General features: G+C 39.7%; 2 protein-coding genes across 3 annotated transcripts in view; one reads left to right on the top strand and one right to left on the bottom strand.

Moving 5' to 3' along the window:
• ANKRD28 (ankyrin repeat domain 28) overlaps positions 1-2,134 on the top strand; it is a 118,932-nt gene extending 116,798 nt beyond the window's left edge. For both annotated transcript variants that reach the window (XM_050709283.1, XM_035556435.2), the window contains exon 28: positions 133-2,134. In XM_050709283.1, coding sequence (XP_050565240.1) covers positions 133-419 — 287 coding nt within the window. In that variant the 3' untranslated portion in view covers positions 420-2,134. The remainder of the gene's footprint in view (positions 1-132) is intronic.
• A 7,607-nt stretch (positions 2,135-9,741) lies between these two features.
• Positions 9,742-17,930, bottom strand: BTD (biotinidase). The gene is made up of 5 exons (XM_035556438.2): positions 17,870-17,930; positions 17,656-17,697; positions 14,828-15,059; positions 13,115-13,264; positions 9,742-11,161 (listed from the first exon to the last, which is right to left on the bottom strand). Exons 3-5 carry the CDS (start codon positions 15,053-15,055, stop codon positions 9,977-9,979), a joined length of 1,563 nt encoding a protein of 520 aa, XP_035412331.1. The 5' UTR covers positions 15,056-15,059; positions 17,656-17,697; positions 17,870-17,930; the 3' UTR covers positions 9,742-9,976.
• Positions 17,931-17,955: the final 25 nt, after the last annotated feature.

Here is a 17,955-nt window from a genome sequence, read left to right as displayed (position 1 = left end):
CTTTTTATTTTAAACAGTGCAGAGTTAAGCAATATAAAACATTTTTGGAGCTGAAAGATGACATGATCTTGGAGAAATCTGTACATTGTCTTTTTGTTTTAAGTGACGGTTGTGTTTTTCCTTGGCTTCCAGGTTACACACCAGCTTTGGCCTGTGCACCCAATAAGGACGTTGCTGATTGCCTAGCTCTCATCCTGTCCACGATGATGCCTGTTTCATCAAGCAGCACATTGCCTTCCTTTACATTCAATACCATTAATCATTACACCAACACCTCAAAAACTGTCACCTTCGATTCCTTGCCAGTCATGAGGAGTGACCATAGCTCTTATTGTACTTTCAACAATATTGGCAGGGAGGATGGCTACCCCTATACAGAAGAAGACGAACTCAATGACTCTGATTCTGAGACCTATTGAACGCTTTATTTTGTAGGTCTGAAGAGTGAACCCGAAGGCTGGAAAGTCAGCAGACCTGGGCTTTTGAAAAAAAAAAAAAAAAAGCTGTCAGAATTTGAATACAAAAAGAAGACAGACCTTTGAGAAGATGTTTTTTATTGTGGTTGCATATAAAAAAAAATCTGTGAGACTCTAGGGGGATTTTTAAGAGCATATTTTGCAGAAGAAGCATAAATTCTTGAATAAGTACTTGGAATCCATGGCAAAAAAAATAAAATAAAGAATGTCAAAACTGTTTTATTTAACTATTCTACCATTCTGTTTCTGGTGCCAGGAGTAATTTCTGCAGACTAGGCACCCTACTTGGTGTAAATGATCAACACTATTGTACAACACAAAGGATGCTAGATTTAAATATTGTCAATAAAACTAAAACCATTTTGAAGGCAATAAATGAGTTTGGTACAGTAGGCATTGTTTGTGCTGCAAATTGCCAAAGGACCAAATAACTTAAAGATTTTTTTTAATTAAATACCTTTTTTGTGAAAACTGGAATAGGTTCTTTGAGAAGTTGTTTTAATCTTAATCACTTCTTGGAAAGAAGCTTAGATTTGGTTTTAAGTGTTGATTTATTTTTTTTATCATCTAAAAGCCTTCCGACACTATTAAATGTACCATGAAAGAAAGCAGATGTATTTTTAAGTTTTGTTTTCTTTTTCTTTTAGATGAAATGAAAATGAACTTGTCATACTTTTATAATACTAAAATTAAACCAGCTAACAAGGTGAAGTCAGGGTGAAAAATGTACAGTGTAATAAACAAGGGAAGGGGTGGGAGATGTGGGAGGGAAGCAGTAATTGTTGCACAGTTTTAGATTTTTTAACTTTTGGGTTTTGGATTGAGATTTTTTTAATTTAAAATACGTGAGTAACTTGGAAACTATGAAACTGCATAAAAAATTGAAATGAAATGTCTTGACAACCCTGTTGTGACTGAGAGTTCTTTTCAACAATTTGTCCACTTCCTTATATCATAAAATTGTACGTAAGATTCAAGCTGTATGTCCCTATCACTTTTTTGTTTTTAAAATCCTGGAGTTACAAGGGAGGGGGAGGGGAAGGTGAATTTAAAAGTATATTTCCCTATTAGCAGAAAGTACAATGTCTGGTCTGTGGGAAGAGCTGTGTATCTTTGTTGTGCTCCTTTTAGAAAGTGAACGGCAGAAACAGGTCCCTGTAATGTAGTTCAGACTTGCCCGAAGTTTTTTTCTTTTAATTTATAACAGACTACTGTGGTTTTTTAATTGCCTGAAAAATGAAAAACTGACATAAGTAAGCTAAAGTTTCATCTGTTAAATATGAATATTTACTTTATTGGGCTCTGCTTTAACTATAACTGTTACTTTTCAAGTGAAATTGCTTATGTACATGCAAGAAATACTTGCATGTCCTGGTAAAGTACAAATAAATTACTACAAACTGATTCCAATTTCCTTTTTATCCTTTTTGTATTGTGAAACTGGAAATCTTTATGATATTGTAAATTATCAGCTGGTTTTCTGAACATAGTGTGGAAACATGGGACAATATTTTGATCTATTTGATAATTTTGTGGGGTTTTTTGAAGAATTAATGAGCATGTACATAGAAATAGTGACTGCTTGAATACTGTATTTACCTGCACTCTTTCAGTACTTCAAGATTCCTGTATATTTTGCGGAGTATAATAAAACCCAAATGTGAGTTCTGCTAATGAATAATTCATTTGTATCTATTAAGCATTAATGGCAAAGTCTCTTTTGTTAAACTGTTAGAATTTATAAAATCTACCTTACAAGGGCTTTGTAATTCTAAAGTGAAGGTGAGCCATTTGAATTTAAAGTAATCGTAAATGTTAAATTACTTAATTTATTCCTCTAGGCTTCCTTTTAAGTATTACTTTCTTCACCGTTTGTGCCTGCGTTCATTGCTTATATATACAGTATGTTTGTCTTTGAACAGAATTAGATGACTTCAGGGAGATCGTGATTTCTCTTTTCTTCCCTCTGAACCTCTCAAAGTACAGGGCTACGTGGGAGTGATTTACACGTCTCAGCCAAACTACTCAGAAGATCCGCGTTAGCCTGTCTTGAGATTCACTGCATCTATTTAAATACCAAGGTTGAAACAGCATGGATCCATTTCTCCTCATATTTTTGTGGAAAATCCGAATCCGAATGCCGAATTGCATCCATGTTCCTTGAAAGGTAACTATTGAATATTTCTGTTAATGAAGCCGTCCAATTTTTGTTGTTCCAAACAAACTGTGTGATGATGTTAATAGGCTTTTATTATCTGGGCTTGACTTTTATTTGACTTCAAGAGGACTTCTTGTCTCAGTGTGTGGTGTCTGCTGCCATAGGACAGTTTCTAGGAAGGACGCTCCTATCTTACTTGAAATACTAGGAAGGGAGCAGAAACAGATCTATTCGTGTCTGCCGCGTGCCTGGATGATTGAGGGGAAAAAGCTTGGAAGGTGTCGACTTGGAAGTTAGGTTCAAATATGGAATACAGACGAATGGAGAAACTAATGCTGTTAAACACCTGTATGTAATCAGAAATTATGTCTCCTATAATTCGTTACTCCTCACATCTTGAGGAAGAAAACTTTTTTCGCCACATTAAATTGCCTTATTTTTAAGTTAAAAAGAAGTTCTGTGAACTTTCTAGGGTTAAAGATGTCTGACTTGTGTTACAAATCACTAACTCCATTTGGGGATTCAGAGTTGCATGTATCTCATTAGAATTTATCCAGTGGATTTTACCACAGAATTTAACCTGTGGATTTCAATTTGCATTTGGTTGTTCCATGCTGCTGGTACAGGTTGGACAGTAACTGAGTAACTGTGCCTTTTAAATGATAATTGGGACTATTACTAGAATACGGTCTTATTCCAGAAATGGAACAAAGTTTGTTTAAAGAACATGTTACCCTTGTTTGAGGCTACTTCATTAATGAGAGATCAAGAAACAGAAGGTTCCTTGTTGCTGAAAAAAAAATAATGCTGTCTGTAGCCGGAATGGCTGTTTTTCTGTTTGTGTTCACACCTGAATGGAGGCCTGTTTACTTCCAGAAAATGATGCTGGATCCAGCATTTTTCAAAATAAGTCCTACTTTTTTTTTTTTCCTGTACAGATTAATAGGGCACCATTGCTGTTACGATCTTCATCCAAACAACCTCTTGGATTTTCACCAAGAGAGGGCAGGGAGGATTGGCTGGACTGCTGAAGCAAAGTATTAGAATAAAGGAAACCCTTTTTATGCTGGAAAAAAATAAATAATGAATGGACTTAGGAATGACAACAACAAGCTCTGATCAGCTTTTTATGTACTCTGACTTCTTTGATGTTTTATGGACTTTTCAGTTCTCAGGATAAATGTTCTGCAGGAGAAAACGCCGAGTTAGCACAGAACCCACCGGACTGTGCTGTTACTTTCGGAGTGTACTGTGGTCATGTAAATGCTTGGTGCTGTTACAAAGAAGAATCAGTCTTAAATTTATTTATTGATTTATTTTCCTTCCAGGTATGACCCGTCTGTAATCAAAAAGATTTTTCGTATAATATTGTATAAAGTCTTGTCTCCTACTTCATGTTTCCTACTTATTGCTTCTCCAGCACCAAATCTCTCCAAAACAATCATATAAATATATTTGGAACAATCAGAGCTTAGAAATATGCATGTTTTAAAAGTTGTATCTTCTTCTTTTTTCCGGTCATACAGTTTCTACCTTAAAATTCTGACTTGAATTGTCTACCAACCTACAGAATTAAAAATGTTTGGTTTAAAAAAAAAAAAGTTACCATTTAAAAATGAACGACTTCGAAGTTGTTCCAGTTAACATCTGAATAATGGGGACTAAAGATCCCAAAGCTGTTACCTGTATGTCAGATGACTAAAACAGAGCAGGAGATAATGTTTATAGATTCTTTGACGCCATAATTCTGTTTTGAGAGGAATTGTCCTTCCTGTCTTGCCTAGAGATTCTGCCCATTTGAAAGCAACAAAAACTGCAATAATCCAAATAACATACTCTATTTACATTCTAGTTTCAGAGAGCAAGGGCGTTCATTAGAATCAGTTGGTTTGAAATAATACAAGTGTTGTTTTGGTAGTTGAGCTTCTTTATTTAAAAAAAAAAGTTGCGGTGAGCTTTCTGTTAATCATGTAATAACTGGGTGAGCGGATAAGCCTGTAAAAAGATTGTAAGCAAAAGCAAATACCATACAATACTGTACAAAGGATTGTTGTCTTTGTTTTGAGAAGTTTTATCGCATGGATAATCACAGAGCATTTTTAATAGCACCAGATGTCCGTGGCACTTACACTCCCTAATTCCATCTGTGGGTCAGCGAGGTTCATGTCTTAAAAGCAGAAACCTAAATAAAAAGGCTAAGTGTTCAGGGAAACAGCAGTTCTGCAGAAGAACTGGAGGACATGCTCTTTGCTCAGAGCAGCACACAGCAGTGGCGAGGGAGGTCCATGGGCTTCCCCCTGCTCTCCTTGCTTCCCACCACTGCTCCATGACTCTGCTGATGGTTCTCAGCCCCTTCCCAACCGAAAGGCCACAGTGCTTTTGGTTTAAAAGTGTTGATTCGAGATGATGATAACCCCCGATTGATCCTGACTGGGTTTCAGAATACTAACCTTGGAAAAAAAGGGTCTTTATCATGTCCTAACAAGTAGTTAAAACTTTTAACACCACCTCCATAGGTCCAGATTTAAACTCAGCAAAGTACACATTTTAATATCGGGGGAAAAAAGCAAGTATTTAATTTCTTGAAGTTAGTCCAGCAAATTTATATAAATCCTTAAATCAAAGATTGACTGGTAATTATAGCCTCTTGTGGTAATTTCTCCATAGTTTGTGATGAATTTCTCATAATCCTTTAATATGGTGCAAGAGTTGATAGGACATGGAGAAAATTTCTTTCAGATTAGGGTTAAAAACCTTTATTTATAAATCTGTAGCTGTGACTGTATATAAATCGGACAAAAATTTGTGAAACACGGGTCTGTCTCCTTTACAGACTGAAACCGGAGATGTCAAATGGAAAGAGACATAAGGTAGGTCTCTTGGTTTCTATTTGTTCAAGCTCATAGCTTTAGTTTCTGTATTTTTCTGTAGTCCTTTTCTCACTATAACATCTCTATATTCTGAAGACTTAAATTCAAGGAAGCATGCATTTATTTGAAATGGCAAAACTGGTTATTCTTAAAATGTCATCATACTATTACACAGGTAAAATCCTACAACCAGACCCCTAGTGTGATCCCTGTATCCTTACCTACCTACTGAAAGAAAACTTTATGAAATTTCAGCCTGGGAAAGAGCATTTCTGTCAGTTGTTCAGTCATCCCAAACCCATTGAAATGTATTGGTTCCCTTTCCCTGGGGAAGACAAGTTTCAGCCATGAGTAAAATTTTCAAACTACTATTTTTTTCCCTGTTTCTCCAACTCATCTCTGACCTGAACATTTCTGATGGGGGAAAAAGATGAAAGTCACTACTTTCAGGACTTGAAGGTTCTTTGAAATTCTCTCCAACCTGGCATCCCAATCTCTTAGCACTGATATTTGTCTTCAAATGAAGCAGTATCTAAATTGGTTATGCTTCTGTAGCGCCTTGTGTCACTGCGCATCATGATATACTGAGCTCCTACGTTCCATGCGGCATTTTAAAATTTAGCAATTTTCAAGCTGAGGTAGGGAAAGGAATCTTGCAGTATTTCATGATGTAACTGTAAACATAGTTGAATAATATGGAACCTAAAGAGCCTTTCAAGCTGTCTCACCGTTATTAGTGCCATTAAATATTTAAAACCACCTTACATTCTCTTGTGCATTAAAATTGCAATAGAAACAACCAGAAATTTTACTACTCAGTTTCACAACAGAACAAAACAAACTCCCCATTTCCAAGCTTTTTCAAATGATAGGTGCTCAGGTTTTCTTCTCAGTGTCTCTGGGAGTTGATTTGGTTCAGAAAATTTAAGACACGGCTTTTTGTTTTCAGGAACGGTGGTTTTTTTATTATTTTTTAAACTGTTTTTTTTTAATATGCATAAATGGAGGAAGAGGGTAGTTCTTTCTAGCCACTGTGTGTGCCAGTAACGTTGATTAACCATTGTTTAGATTCTGTAAGAGTTATGAAAATGTTTTTCATTGGGTTCTTTTATTCAGTTTAGCTGCTCTCTCTGAAGCAGCCAGAGAAGGTGGTCAATTTCCTGTGGTGCTCCTTTTGGGATTTCCAAGGTGCCAGGCTGTTAATTAAATACCTGAAGCTGCAGGACAGGCCACAGCCGGGGCAAGGCTGCGCCGTGCCTCATGAAGATGGCAGCGTCCTCAGTTCCTTGTTGGCTGCAAGAGGCTCTCGAAGCTCGGTCACTTCGGTCTGTTCATTTCACCTGTGAAGATCTGCCTGTGCAAGCTTGTGCCCAGTGTGTGCTGTAAAGGTGTTCTCAACAGCTTGTCCCAGTCCCTTGCCAGTTTCTGAGCCTGTTCACGTGCTTCTCAATAACTTATCTCTGAAGTCCTGATTGTCAAATGTTCCTTTGGTGTGTCTCCTGGCGGTTTCTCTTGCTATGCTCAGTGTCCCCACAGCTACCTGTGTAACTCACTGGGGATGTGAATCCCAAAGCAGCAGGTCCCTTAGGAAGAAACCCCAACACCTCTGACTTGCGTGCTGATACCCCTAGCTGCACAGGGCTTTTCTGGTCATCTTCCCCTTCCCCGGTCGCAGCACCAAGACCCCTTAGAGATAGGGTCCCCTGCTGTCCGTCTCAGACAGGGTGTTCCTTTGGTCTCGGTACGAATTTCTTCCAAACCCTGACTGCAGTTAAATCAGCAGGCTGAGTGATTTATAGCTGTTGTCAGCTTAAGCAGTGCTTCCTGTATGTCGGAAGATCCTTGTTTTCTGGGTGGGTTGGTTGGTTGCACTCAGAGATGGAAACTGCTCAGGAAGCTTTAATAAAGCTGTTTATGCCCATTGAAGAGAGATGAAGGTCTGGGTTATGGTACGTAACAAGTCTGCCTGCGTTAACTGCAGCCTTGCTAAAGGCTTCTCACGCCCTCAGTCAATGGCACTTAGCTTCACTCGCACCCTAAGAGCACGGGGTTGTTGGAGAACAGAGCTGCGTTGGGATTGCTGTCCCAGCACAGACGTTCAGGACACACGTACCGGTGGTTATGAGTGTAGTGGGTTATTGCTCAGCCACCCAGTTTTAGAGTGGATGCATCTGTTATTGCTTGAAGGTCAGCGGGTCAAGGTTACTTGATGGTAATTTTCGCATCGTACTGTCCGGTCCGCTTTTTCCACAGTAGTTAAAGGCTGCATTTTTAGGGGTGAAGGGGACAAGGTATGAAAACACACCCTAGAATTTAAACTGTCCTCTTCAAGGAAGGGACAGAGCAATGTGCAAACTGTTAGGCCAGAGTGTCTGTTTTCTAATAGCCGTGATGTACCCGAAGTTAGAATAGCTCCATGGAACATGCTTTGCAAGTATCTCACGGATAACTGCCTTTTTTTTTTTTACTTAAGCATAGCAAATATGTAATGCAGCTTACTTGTTTATTGTAACAACTGCTTTGGAACTAAATATGGAAGAGTACTTAGCACAAAAAAAAAAGCGTGGTTTTCAACCCACAGAGGGGGTGGGGAGGCCTGTCCTGGTGGCTGAAATTCTCCGGTCATTCAACCTTTCTTTCCCTTTCTTTCCTTCGGATGTGATCACCGTGGTTCTACAACCAGAAGCTCAGTAAACACCACAAATGCTCTTCTGTTCTTTTCTGCATGTTCTGAAATTTGTGCAGCTTTCAGCAGGAACACCACTATGGGTGCAAAACAATTAACGATTTGTAATGACCCCGTGGTTTGTGTGGCAGGGAGCCACTTTTACATGAGCAAATTTATCTCTAATGACATATAGGAACTCCCCTCCCCATACTTCTGCCAAATAAATGCTGCAGGATAAACAAACTTGTCTTGCTGTATCAAAGCAGCGTGACCAGGTCCTGGCTCACAGTAATGTAGGTTGGAGAAGGGAAGTCTGATAGGAGAGAAGATTGTAAATATTTATATAATCATTTTGCGTAAATACTTGAGATACCTTGAGGGAGAAAATTATCATGAATATTTTGCTTTCTGAAACCAGAACATGAATTTGTTCAAAGCAGGAGAATATTGAGTAACTTTCAGTGTATGTACTTGTTGCCAAAGTGGTTTCAGTTTGAAGACATCTCGGAGCTGCCTCAGACAATCCCACCTGAGAATCACAGCTCTCCCCTTCACGCTGTACTCCTCACAGCAACCAGAACAGCAGATTCAGTGCTTAGAACACAAGGACTCACCAAAGGAATGACTGTGTTTATTGTTTGTTTACTTAACAGCTGTTACACAGATTATAACAGCCAATGAGACCACAGGAAGTTGTAATTCTTGAGAAGAAATTACTTTCTCTGAATTTAAACCCAAATTAATATCCTTCGAATATTCTCTTCCTAATGTCTTCACTGCGGTAAAATAGTTTGTCACTGCAGTACAATATTTATAGCACCTAATCTCATTATTGCTCTGGAAAGAGGGGTGTGTTTTACTCATTTAGCAGCAGGAACCTGCCATCTGGCACACAATTTATGTAAAAACCTTACTGTCCCACAATTCGTTATGTGCTTTTCACAGCTTATTGAATGAATTTATGAACAATGTGTAAGATGTCTCAAGTCAAAACAGGCTTGCAATGACCCCTCTTTTAAACAGAGACAGTCCTACAGTAGTACATAACCTGAGCAACGAACAGCAACAACTGTTTTCTTTAAACACAATTCCTTGCACAGGAGGGTGGAAATTGTCTTAATGAAGCCTAGCGTTTCACAGTCGGTTGATACACTCTTCCCCAGATGTGTTGTTCCATAGATGTTTAAAGCAGTAACGTTCAGTTATTCTTCAAAGTATATAGGAAAAGTTACAGTGGTTGCTAACAGAACTGCAGACAACCAAGCAGCCATTTCAGCTGGGGGGAGGGTTGGGGGTTGATACTAAGAAACAAGAAATCCTTGCACCCTAACCAGAAATCAGAACTTCACCGTATACAAGCTATATTTTCATGCATGTCATGCATGGTATTTGTGTCATCGACTCCATTCCCTATTTTTCTTCCTTTTGTAGTGGTTTTCCATTCCATTTATTTCCATAACCCCAGCCAGGACCCAAGAAAAACAAAAGATTAAATTTAAAGGGGCAAATTCAGTTTAAATGAGAGATTATTTTCCCTGTATAAAACATCTCAACACATTATAACAAGCCTTCATAGTTGCAAGGCAGTTTGTTTACTTCTGGAATGACACGAGCTTCCAAGGTACAGACCGTGGTTTATAGCCTCTTAGATTAATTGCTTTGGTTATCATTTCAAATGGGGAACGTAATTGGCCGGTCGTGTAACAAACATACCTGAAGATCTTAGAAGTACAGATAGTCAACAGTTTGTGTTAAGATACATGCTCCGGAAATGTAAGCAGTTTGATTCAGCCAAATATCTGTGCTAGTCCTTTTCATACCACCTCCCGTACAGAGCAGCAGTCAGTAAGCCAGATGATGTTCTATTTTTGCTCATGAAATAGTGGTGGTTTTTCCAGCCCATGTGATCAGCAAAGTCCAAGGTAATGCCAGATGTCAGCAGTAAAGGGAAGATATATGGAGTACTCATATTTCCCCATAGCTGGAAATCTATCAAGGCAGAGGCATCCGTAACCTCCTGCCCGCAAGTGCTAAAGCTGAGACCACCACACTTTACCAGAGCACAGGCCTGGACATAGTACGTGCCGTGCACTGTATGGAGCCCATCAAAAACTCCCAAAGCGTATAATTCATCCGTTAAAACAGCTCTCCGATAATTTAAGTAACAACAGAGGGTGTTGGAACAAACCTGGAGCTCTCCTTTTTCGCCCCAGACAGGAACAAGGGTAAAGTTGTCATACATCATTTCTGCATAGAACTGGGGAGGTAACTGTTCGGTTCCTTTTTCTAATACTCTAGCAGGGGTCTCCTGTCCCTCCTTAAAGCAAACTTGATCATCCATTGAAGCACTTGTAAAAGTCTCGCACGAGTGGTGTAAGTTCTCTCCAAATCTTTCATTTCTCTCTAAACTGGTTTTGTAATCAGTGGTAATCACAGGAATTTCTGCAACTATGAGCTTGCCACCATAGCTTTCCATGTTGTGGTAGATGAACGATTTGACTGGAGTGTGTATGCCGCTCCCTGTCATGCCCAAGGTAGGGTGGTGGATATTAGCTGCTAAAATGTTGACGTTGAAAGCTGTTGCAAAAGCTTGTTGAAACTCTACAGCAGACAGGAGTGGGAGCTGGTTCATCCAGGCAGTGGGATATACAACTTGTTTTAAGTTGTATTGTCTGATCAGCTTCACTGCAGGCTCAAAGAAGAGTATATCAAAGCAAGTGAACATACCGAACTTGCCAGCGAAAGGGGTCTCAAAGAGCCTGTAGTCAGGCTCTGGAGGGGCATCGAAAGCATATTCGAAATACAGATTGTGCTTGCGGTAGGTGGCTACCAGCATACCGGCATCATCGAATGCCACGTTGGTATTGAACTGGTATCTGCCATCAGGCGGGCAGCGAGGATCAGTGTGCCCACAGGGCTGCTTGGTTCCTAAGTTTGCCACGAGGAATATTTTGTTGTTCAATGCCATGCAGCTCAGACGTTGCAGAACCTGGAGAAACAGGATACGGAGGGATAAGTTCTATTTCAGCAACTATAACGTATTTCATACTGTCCAAATTGTTCAATTTCCAGTTGAAATCAATACATTTGAACTTATCTGTAAAATTTACATATAGTGATAAAGTTATGGTGAAAGCTATACCAAAAAGTATTTCAGATACTAATTTCAAAATGGCTTTGAAAAAAAATTATCTGGCTTTTATTTCCTGAGAAGTAAAAAAAAAATAATTCTCTCTACTTCAAGGGCTTGCTGGCACACCAGTGGCCTTAAACCACCATGACAGATCTACGTTTACCTTTAGAAAGACAAACTTCTAATTATGATCACTTGCAGCTGCAATCTTTTGTTACTTCAACTACTTTTAGTTTTTGCCCTAAAAAAAAAAAAAAAGTGATTACTACCTACAACTTACAGAAGTAGAGATATAAACCAATTTTACTTAGTTATAGAAAAGAAATTCTGAAAGTTAGACTGCAGTATGACTGGGATGTTTCTTCGAACCTAGAGAAACCTGCATGTTAACTGCCGTTCATTTCCTGTGTGGGTAGGACCGCCCAGTATGACGCAGCACGGTGCAGATATATCTGAAGCTAAATCTGAGCAAGCACAAATAAGCCAGTAGAACTTAAATCATGTTCCTAGGGCTGACCCCCAAACTGAATAACACTGCTGAGAAGGCATATGTATTGCTCAGGCAGAACAGAGTTTACTGGTTTCTGAGGTACAGGCCTCCCAGGATTTCTCTGCACTGCACCATGCCAACCAGATATATTGGCCACCTTAAATCAGATTATGTAGATGCTTTTGGATAGCTTTTTAGGTTACGGTGGGGTATCACTGTAATTTAAAGTTATGTGTTAATATAAAACGTGTCTTCAAAACATTTTCTGTAGTTCTGCTGAAATGAGAAGCTGTGCATTAGCGAGAGTGCTGACTGATGCAAGTAGCGAAATGGGTGGGAATTTAAACATACTGCTTATTTTGTCTATTTGGCTTATTTAAAGACAGTAGATAAAGGTATATCACCATAAAACACCATTTAAAATTTATTTTTAAAAATCTTTTCATTCTGTGTCTTCAAATCAAGCTTGCCCTGCCTAAGTGCAATAAAACCCAAAGACTTCCAGAACTGCAAACTCCAAATAGGATCTGAATGTCAAACTAAATTTTTGCTTGCTTGCTTGTGCATGGTTATTGGTAATAAGGATTCATAGGTCAAAGTAGGTCACCATTTATAACTGAGATCCCTGTTTGCGCAGAAATTCTGCTGTCTTAGTAGGCACATGAACAATTACAGTATTGACTACTGTAATATTAGAGAAATAAATAGTTTGTATTACTAAGCATAGCATAATTTTTAACATTAGGTCCAGAAGAGTAAATGGAAGTACTATTTTTGTAACTTGCAGGTTACCTCCTCTGTAATCACACTCCATCTGTGTTAAGTTGTGACTTCTATTACATTTTAGCAGGTCCAGCCCTGTTACTTTTGCAATTTTACAGACAATCAATGAGACAGAATGTTCTCTAGTCATTACATCCACGGAAAGCTCAGACTATTAAGACTGAGTAACAAGAATGTATCAGAAGTGATGATACTGTAATGTTGTTTTATTAAAACAATGTCTTCAAAATAAAATCCCAAACCACTACCAGTGTTAAGAGATATGTAATAAGATATTACCATTCTATAGGCTGGGAAGCAGGAGTTTAGAAGCCCAGAAGGCTCATAAAGAAGCTTATCTTTCTTGTATGTATCTAAAATCCTCTGCTAAGAATTAAACCAGCATCAACAGAGTCCATGAAAACAGAATCTGATACGGTGAGTTGTTACACTTCTTGCTTACTTCCCTAAGCAAAACTAGAGGTAGTTACGCACTTGGAGGATGAATCTAGCATTTAGTTATTCCAGTTCTCTACAGAAAACATTCCTACAATTACCTCCGTGTCATTGAACAAATACATCTCTCTGCATGGATTCCATTTCACAGCGTGTGAATGTGGAACAAAATCTAAGTAAGGATAAATGGATCTTCTGGTGAAGTTGAAGCCATGGATTCCATCTTCAGGAAAAACAATAATCTGTGCCCCCTGTATATAAAACAAATGCATGTTTTGTAGGGATAGCAAAACCAACCTAAATATGAAATGAAAAGAAAGGAATATATTGGTGAAGGAGAGCTAAAGAAAGTTAAGGATAATCCAAGTTTGTTTTGGTTTGAATGTAGTTTGAAGGTATCTTTTCTTTAACAGCATGGTAGGTGTAACTGTGTATATATAAAAATATATATATATATTTAACCTAAGTCATAACTTTAGCTCGAGAAATAACTTGACATTATTTTAAGGGTGTGTTAGTAAGAGCAGACTTCTCTAAATTCTTACCAGAAATATTCTCCCTTCGCATGAGTCACAAGAACAACATCATTCAGGTTAAAGATTAATGATGTTAAAATTTGTCTTAACTTTGTTTTCAGAACTATGCCAGTTGTGGATGAAGTCTATCAAAGGTGCAAGATCTGCATCAAACGTACCGTAACTGTGTCAAAGGAGCAGCATCACTTGAGTCCAGTCCTACTGGAATCCTACCTAAAAACAAACAATCCAGGTAGGATTGTTTTCAGAAACAGCTTGGCTGTGGAAGCAGTGCATGCCCTAGCAGCAATGCAGCCATGACAGGGCTAGGCTGGCACTACCTAAAACTTACAGATACCTGTTCTTGAAAAACCGGTCGATTCCTCTTACGTCAGACCTAGCATCAGTCACTCAAATCCCCATGTTTTTTCAAAAGTCAGTGCAAGTGTGTTATCTGTGCTACGGCTTCAGGATAATTTATGGTGGTTTGGATGCAGTACTGCATAAAAACAGCTATCATGCTTCTGGACTGTGAGGCCCAGGAACCTGAACTTCTCAAAAGAAACAACAACAAAAAACAACAACAACAAAACCCCACCACCTTCTAAAATTATATAAAAATGTTAATTCTGTTCCAAAACAACAGCTTTGTGTAACCTGCAAATCACTTCTTCTTTGCATAGGAACAATAAGGCCTGCTTCCTCTGACTAGAAGCAGCCTTGAGTTTTCTTGGGGAGGAAGGGAAAGGAGGCTGTGCATAACAAGTGCCAGAAATATAAGTCTTTCTCCTCTGAATATATTTAGAAAGGACCATTCCATGAACGGTAGGAGAAAGGAATGGAAAACTTTACTTCCACAAAACTGTTAATGGTGGAACATTCATTTCCAAAGCATTAAACTTCTTTGGTGTTTAGAAACATTCAGGAATTTCCATTGAGAGCACTGGAATAAAATCAAAGCCAGAGACGTAAAACAATCTTTCAATAAAAACATTCCATTGAAGAAAACAGAAAGGAGGCAGGTATTCAGACCAAAATAGAAAAATAATTTCCCTACGCTAAATAACTATAGGCATGTTTTTCCAAGCTTGGAATACCTCAAGTTAGGCAAGTTGCTAATTGGCCTGACTTTTTCCTGAGCCGCTGGCAGGTCAGAACGTCTGAAAAAAACAGACCATACTTATGTATATAAATATGGCTGCAGTTGCCTGGGAACACAAATGCGAAAGATTATCCTCAAATAGCACTTACTCTATATATACATAGGACACATGCAACCGCTCCTAAGCCGTGGCATACCTGTCTTGCAGCAGCCACTACTTGCTGCTCATAGATGTCCAGGTTTCTGCCCATGAGCTGCAGCGCTGAGCGGCGATCAACGAGGGCGGTGGGGTCGGGGCTCAGTATGGACTCGTGTTCATACACAGCGGCGACGTAACGCGCCTCCTCAACTCTTCCTGAGATAACTTGAGAGCAGAGAAAGCAGACGGACAGCTTCCAGCACAGACCCGCCATGTTGCAGGCCATAAATCTGGAGGGGAAAAAACAGCTGGGTAGGGGGCCTCGAATAACAACTCACGCCAGGAATTTCAGATTAAACGCGGACTGTAACTGAGACTCTGAGCAGTGGTTGAACTGAGCGTGGTCTTTTTAAATTCCTAAACAAACACGTGTATATTGTTTCTAAAACTTCCGTCTAACCACCTTGGTGTTTTTTAAAGGCCTGTACTGTTTAAAAGCATTTTTGCTAGTTGCACTGATCTCTTTGCTTGATCTCCCTTTACAGTTAACTTCCTCATCCATTTATAGAGCTATCGTACCACGTATCAAAACGTCGCTGGGAAAAATTAAAGGCGGATCACAAACATGCAGTTTCTCCCCCATTTGGTTATAATGGTGATTTGTAAGTAGCAATTCTTAAAATTACTTGGACACTATATTTAGTAGACAAGTAGCAACACAACATTTTATCAGCACTAACAAACAGAGATAATTGCCAAAGAATTTGAAACTTCTGCATTTATCTGTTTTTCTATCATGGAAGTGCCTCTCCTGATGGATTCTGAATTTTCACTATATTCCAACTCTGCACGTGTAATAAGTAGACTAATTTATTTCACACAATGAGGCTTTTTTCAACTTTTATAAAAATGTTGAGTGCAATTCAGAGCCACATTCCTCCCGTGCAGTGCAGATAGGTAACAAATGCTTTCACAGGAATAACAACAAAGCAAAAATCCCAACAAAATGCAAAAAACCCTTGCATTACTGAGCTTTTCTTACATTTACTTCTTTCCTATCTTGTTCAATCCTCATGACCTCAATAGTAGCATTGAAAGGCAGTGGAACAGAATGTGTTTACTGTATTTTCTCAGTGGAGAAATCCCTTTACGCTCCTACTTTTGAGGCTGTGCAGCAGAAATAAATAAAGAATTGGAGTCTGGAAGGCTGGGGCACCCTCTCTATTGTGGGCTCCCTATGTAGCTTTTTTTGACTTCCCAAGTTGGTAACACCCTATACTTACACAGAACATGGTCAGTGACTGTGCAATACTTATGAAATACTACAGAAACACCAAGTTCTCCAGAATTTGAGCAATAAATATACAGTGTGAGATTTCAGTCTTTGTCACCCCTGTGTTGCTAGTATTAATAAATAAATGCTGAATGTCAGTGAAGATGAAAGAGCGTGAAGGAGAGATGTGCTGATGCTAGGTATTGATGGCCCCCAGTCTTCAAGTTCAGTTATTGATTTTGTAAGCTCCAACTTTGTCCCGTGCAGTGGTCAGCTTTGCAAATGAAATCTGATCAGAATTAAGCAATACCAAGGTGCAAATGAAAATATAAAGCAGTAGCAGGGGGAAGGAGAAGGGAGAAGAGGTGGGAAGCCTCGCACTGTTAAGAAAGCCACTGAAAATAAACACACTGTAGCACTTCACTGACAAAACTCTTCTATTTCTGTCATCCCTTCAGAGCCAAAACGCCTATTTAGGACAGGAATGGGTTCTCGTCAGCCATTCCTTAACAAAGTTGTCAACAAGGATGTAATTAGAATTCTTCGCTACTAGCAATGGAAAACTTGAAGAGTTTGAGATCACAGGATGAAACTGCTATGCATCAGAAAAACGGCCTTTTTGTCTTATAAGCCAAACATAGCAACATACAAAATGAACAGGGCATCTAAAAGAGGAAGGGACTCACATTACTATCTCGAATGTTTCAGACCAGCAGAAAATAAACCATAGCTAAAAAGTAAGAATTTTCCAAGCCTATCAGTAAAATACATCATTTTGTCATTGCCCTTCCTCTTTTAGATGCACGAGTTTTAGCAGTGAATATCTGACTATACAAGCTCATCCATCTGAACTCGTGACAACTGAAATAATTCAGTAACTAAAATAATTCCCCTGAGTCCTTTCCCCTAGCTGAGATTACCGCTAGTTCCACGCACAATGGCTGAGCGCTTGTGAGTGCTCCCTAATGCCCTTTTTGACAGCTTCGACACCAGAAATGTGGTAGCTAATGCAGTGCTTCTAATAAGGAGAGCTGCGACTAGCTCCAAGGCTGGGCTTAGGGACAGTAACCTTTTCAGCCAAAAGTAGGACACCGTCAGGGTTTACTCATTCCTTAGCCCATGAGACTCCAAATAAGTCTCACCTACGTTCTCTCTTTTTTTTTTTCCCCTACCCCTAACGGCAAGTGCAATCTAATAAATCTTTTCCCTGAAGAGAAGGTAACATGTTTAGGGTCTACAGAGCTTTCAGCTCACCTAAGTCCCAACTTTAAAGGAAATTTTCATAAATTGAAATGCTTTATAACTTAACCTCTTGTCCTGTCCTTTTCCTGTGATTTATGCAGTCTCTTGCCCGGCACCTATGCTTCAGTGTGATCATCTCACAAACCCAAAGGTGTTTCCCAGCAGTGAAATGCAGAACACACAGACAAAAGCAATGCGAATGTTGCTTCTTAGCACCAGTATACTTAGCAGAATCCAACAGACTGTACAAAACAGAAGCAGCACGGCACTTGTACAGGTCCTCTTAAATGGCTGTTAAGCTCCACCAGCAGCATAGCTGCTACGCAGAAGTAATTATGTCTTTCCCACATGGGGCTTTACCCACAACTTACGCGACGCCGCTGCCACTCACTCGATACCCAACCAACGCGGATCTGCAAACACAACCAAACTCCAGTTACATTTTATTTCTCCTCCGGTGACCCCTCCCACCCACCGACTTTGCGGGCAGCACCGCCTCCCACCGTGACCCCCCGGGACCCCGCCGACCCCACCGCCTCCGGCCCGCTCCCCTCACGGCCCCCCCGGCCCCTCACTGCCTCCCACCGGCCGCCGCCTCACGCGCCGCCCCGGCCGTTTAACGGTCGCCCCCTAGCGGCCAACGGCCGCCGCCTCCCGCCCTCCGACTGTGC

This window comes from Cygnus atratus, chromosome 2, assembly GCF_013377495.2.
Source record: "Cygnus atratus isolate AKBS03 ecotype Queensland, Australia chromosome 2, CAtr_DNAZoo_HiC_assembly, whole genome shotgun sequence".
Taxonomy (NCBI): Eukaryota; Metazoa; Chordata; class Aves; order Anseriformes; family Anatidae; genus Cygnus; species Cygnus atratus.
This window is presented reverse-complemented; position numbering and strand designations above follow the sequence as displayed.